Genomic DNA, 4963 nt, shown 5'->3' on the forward strand with positions numbered 1-4963 from the left:
AAAAAAAAAAAAAGAATAATAAGCATTTCATATACCAAGTACTGTTTTGTTTTTACAGTCTCTTGAATATGGCATAAAATGAGCATTTGAAGTTTTATTTTAGAAACCGTCTGGCATATTACATATTTTATAAATTTTTGTTGTATGAATGAACAAAGGGGTGAAAAAACAAATGAAAGTTTCTAGCTGAATGTAGGTAATTAATAATGATAGATATTAATTAAATCAGCTTGTGGGATCGTATTGGATGGTATTTGGTGACCCAGTTAGTTACTAGAAGGAGAAATATGTTCAGAATTTTAAGCTGACAAAGAGTCATAGAGGAATGCATAATTATGGGTAGGACTACTAACTCAATGCGATTGTTTTTATAGCTTAAAGTTAATAAATAACTATTAAAATTTTACTGCTTGATGAAATCTGAGATTTGTTGTTGGCTATAGGATACGTTAGGTGGAGGGAAATAGAAGGAGGGGAGATTGGAGTGCAAAATAGGCGGAAAGAGTTTAGAAGATGCTCTCTCTTTTGACTCTGGGACTAACTGCTTATCAGGGGTCCATGAGCAGCACGGAATATTCCATCATTAGCTCAAAAATGATTCTCCTTCATATGCTGTGCCAGTCTCTTCAAAAGTTCTGAGATGTACAGATAGGAACCTGGAACTGTGGAGGAACATAAATGAGACAATTTCTTTGAGGCAGTCTGGTGACTGCAGGCAAAGCCTGGAGTTTTGCACAGCACAGTGCAAACTCGGGTATCAATCTGTGAATCCAGAAGCCCTTAGGGCGAGCAAGACGACAACCGTTTCCCGGAAGAAGATACACCTATGTTCATCTTGCGTCTGGGTTGGGAAGAAAAAAACAAAACAGTCTCCCCTAAGATTTCTTAACTTTAGACCCGAAATGACTCAGATGTGAGGCTGGAATTCATACTAGCTCTGTGACTGAATAATTCTAAGCTAAGTGAAGAGAAAGTTCACTTCTAACTGTCCCATCTAACTTTTATAAGATGTACTTCAGGAAGAAGCATGTATCTTACATATATTCTTTTACATGCATGCTATATTCCCAATGAAATATTTTTTTTAAAACTGTATGTCCATAGCAGACTTTTCACAATGTAAACTGCCTATGATGAAGGCAGAAAAAGGCGTTAGGGAAACATGGTCAAAGATGAGAAAGTATCCAGAAGGAAATTATCTCTAGTCTTATATATGAAATATCTGTCCAGACAAGGGCCCAAAGTATACATAAAAGAAAGGGGTGGGCCCATGACAGATGAGAAACAATAATCTGTCTTCTTTCTATCTGCCATCTCTCCCTCTCCCTCTCTCTCTCCCTCTTTTCTGAGGAGAGGGGCGCATGTGCGTGGCATGTGCATTGGCTTAGGAAGCAGCATATATTTAAAGAATTCAGTGAAGGAAAAGGAAGGAGGAACTGTTTTTGCCACCAGGTTTCAGAGGCTGTGTGTATCTTATTATCAAGAGAGAAACTGTTGAAGATTGATTTCTATTTGTGAAAACAAAATGGCACACGAAAATGTTTGGAGGATTTAAATAAGTATAATTTATTTCCAATATTATTTGCTATGTATCAGGATTTTACAGGTGGAGAAATTAAAACTGTGATCCATTGGATAAAATAAGAACTTTAGAGATGTTCTGAACAGAAAGATAACTTTTTGATATATAACTCTTAACCTAGAAGGACAAAATAGTAACAGCCTGATGAAAACTGACATAGCTAGAGACATATTCACATTGGCTAGACCCTTGAAATAGGGTAGTATTTATTGTTACAAATGATGGTAAAAATATTTGTAATCACTCAATATGAAAAGGCCCAGGAATACATTGGTGTGTATATATCAAAGATGCAGGTGATTCATGAAAAATTTCTGAATACAAGACAACCTATCTACGCTCTCAGTCTTTCCTTAGAAGTTTATAAACTTTGTCCCCCTATACATAGTATGTATTTTATTTGTTATTTTATGAATATCAATATACCTTCTTTGGCTTTGTTCATTTTCTAGTTGCCATCTGAAGCTAGAAATTTTTTCTTTTTATTTGCATAGAAAATGTAATATTTTTCTCTTTTGCAAAGCTCTTTAGGAGAAAAGGGGAAAATGAATATTTTCTATGACTTTTTCATGAATAAAAGGTTTTGCGGGTGGTAGACTTCAAAATCAGAGTTTGGAATTTGTGTTACAAAATAAGTCTATATGAAATATATATTGTTTATTTTGCCTGTTTTCCCAATGTCTTGGGAAAGTAGAGTGCTATTTGGTTTTCCTAACATTTTCCTTTTAATTTTATAGGATAGTATTAAACTGCCTTGATAATAAATATCCAAAATTTCCAATTCATATTTTTCCTATTATCTCTCCCCTTGGGGTACAGGGCAGTGAAATGAATGAAAGACTGAATTAAAGCGAGATGAATTATTTTCTACTTATCTGACATATACTACGATTCACTCTGTATTAAATTGCCAATGGATCGTTCCAGGACTGTGCTACTTAGGGTTTTATAGAGCTGAGTCAGCTGAACCGAATTAATGATTGATTTCTAAAAGCTTCCCTTAAGTAAACTTAATCTATTTTTGCCTTTTTATATCCTAGGTGCCCAAACCAGTAGATTATTCTTGCCAACCCTGGTAAGTATTAAAAATGTTTATATAGCCAAGTTGAAATACCATACCCTTGGCCTGAGGACACCTTGACTGTGGGGATAGTAAACCACATTCCATTTCCATTTGTTCTGGATAAAGGTGTTTTCAGAGGCAACAAAACACCATAATGATTTATATATTGCTGACCTTCTCATATCTTTATCAGAGAGTGATGCGTGTGTGCGTGTGTGTGCCTGCACGTGCATGCGTGTGCCCATACATGGGTACTTGACTATTAACTTGTGAATTCAAAGTTGGTAAGCCACAGAAAGGTCTAGGACATAGGCAAATCTGTATCTGTATTTTAGAAAAATAGATTTTCTGAAACAGAAAAAAATAAATATGATTTCATTGTCTGAAACTAAAAATTTTAACCCGGAGGGATGGTAGATCCTAAAAATACAATTTATAACATGTAATATGGGAGGAGCAAGATGTATTCACATCCTAAGTTTTGAGTCTACATGGAGCTCACTTACCCCATGGAAGCCAGTGTTACTGTTAATGGAAACAGGAAGCAAAATGGATGGTGATCATTACTTTTTAGACATAATGAGTTTAAAGGGACAGCGATATCTTCAACTGGAAAAACTCTATGTAGGATCCAGAATATTTATGATCATCATGTGATTAATATACACTGAGTATTTACTATGTGCTTAGTATTTTACATATTTTATTTGATTTTTATTTTCTAACATCTCTGTAAGGAAGGTTGATCTTATTCTTTTTACACATGAGGAAACAAAGATCAAGGCCATGCATCTAGTGAGTTAGAGACAGGATTCCAAGTTATGCAGTCTGTACATTGCTATACCACATGGTCAAGTAAAATATGTGGGCATATTTACTTATGTACATGTTTACTTTATATCTGTTCCCCTGAATTTTGTTTTGGCTCCTCTAAAAATGACTGCATCTATTTTTGTTTTCTTGATACCGAAGTATATGCATACAAATGAGGTATCAGGATATGTATATAAATGAGATATTCTGTGAGTCTGTAGTACTAGTTAAGTTTGTAAGTGTAGAGAACACCTGAGTTGTCTGATATTTTTAAAATATTCTGATTATTCTCTGTTAAATAACCATAGCATGGAAAATGCCAGGTTCCTGCAGGAATTCATTGTCCAAAGTATAGGATTCTTCTCATCGGCCCTTTTGCTCTCCCTCAGCAGTCACATCCTCCTTCTCTAGTCATCATCTGCTTTCTCTGACACCCCTCCCCGCTCCCCAGGCTTCAGCGCTGAGCTTGCTGAAGAGAGCGTAGCAGATTTGTGATAGAACTGGGCATCTTTGCGACATTTTTACCTGGTTCAAGACAAACTTGAGGGCTTAGTTTCCGTGGAATTAAAAATTGTATTCTTACAAGAATTAAATAAGGAAAATAAAGGTATTTTCATAGATATGAGGACTTCCAAGTATTCCATCTCGTGTATCTATTTACAGAAAGCTGAAGGATGAGCTTGTAAACCAAGAAGGAGGGAAATACAGAATCCAGGAAATAGGAGCAAAGGGAAGTCCCAGGACTAGAGCGATTCAGCAGGCTTAGAGAGCAAGTAGTATTGATTAGACCGAGAGGGCGGAGGGCTCAGGAGGAATGAATGAGCAGGTACAGTACATAGTGTTGAACAATGAGCAGGTATAGTACATGGTATTGACAGAAATATTATTGAGGGGTTTATAATTCTCTTGGAGAATATCGAAGAAGCTTGGGCAAAGACAACCTTGAAGAATTAGTTTTTAGATGTTAGATATTCTTTGAATATGACAACATGACAAAACTGGGCCAGATGATGGCTCAGCTCCGTAGAGGTTACAGAAGGAAGAGTGAGGAACAGCACTATGAAGGAATGAGCATAAGTGGAGAAGAAATTATTTTCCATCCTAATATCTAAAATTCGTAAATTATGAAATCGTAATTTAGTCATGTTATTTAAAAATATGCAAGGAGAAATAAAAAAATAAGTAAAATTACTGAAATGGGACTTGGGGTAGAATGCCGATAAGATGGGATAATGCTGCTTTTTCAATACTGTTATGGTATGAGTTGACTTTTTAAAATTATCTTCCCGTGTCACTTCAACTAAAAAACGCATATAATATGTACTAATTGCGGTAAATGCCATGAAGGAAAATAGAGATACTGTGATGAGAATGATAAAGTGGCCAGTGAGAGATACAGGACAACATTCTTGAGACGGGATGGCCAGAGAAGACCTCTCTGCAAACCTTAATGATGAGTAGGAATGTGTGTTGATAGTGTTTTTCAGAGAATACTGTCTGTGAGG

General features: G+C 35.8%; 1 protein-coding gene across 1 annotated transcript in view; it reads left to right on the forward strand.

Annotated features, from left to right (window-relative positions):
• Positions 1 to 4963, forward strand: part of VAV3 (vav guanine nucleotide exchange factor 3) — a 325354-nt gene that overhangs the window by 293928 nt on the left and 26463 nt on the right. The window contains exon 20 of the mRNA XM_011369192.2: positions 2623 to 2657. Coding sequence (XP_011367494.1) covers positions 2623 to 2657 — 35 coding nt within the window. The remainder of the gene's footprint in view (positions 1 to 2622; positions 2658 to 4963) is intronic.

This window comes from Pteropus vampyrus, unplaced genomic scaffold, assembly GCF_000151845.1.
Source record: "Pteropus vampyrus isolate Shadow unplaced genomic scaffold, Pvam_2.0 Scaffold6, whole genome shotgun sequence".
NCBI lineage: Eukaryota > Metazoa > Chordata > Mammalia > Chiroptera > Pteropodidae > Pteropus > Pteropus vampyrus.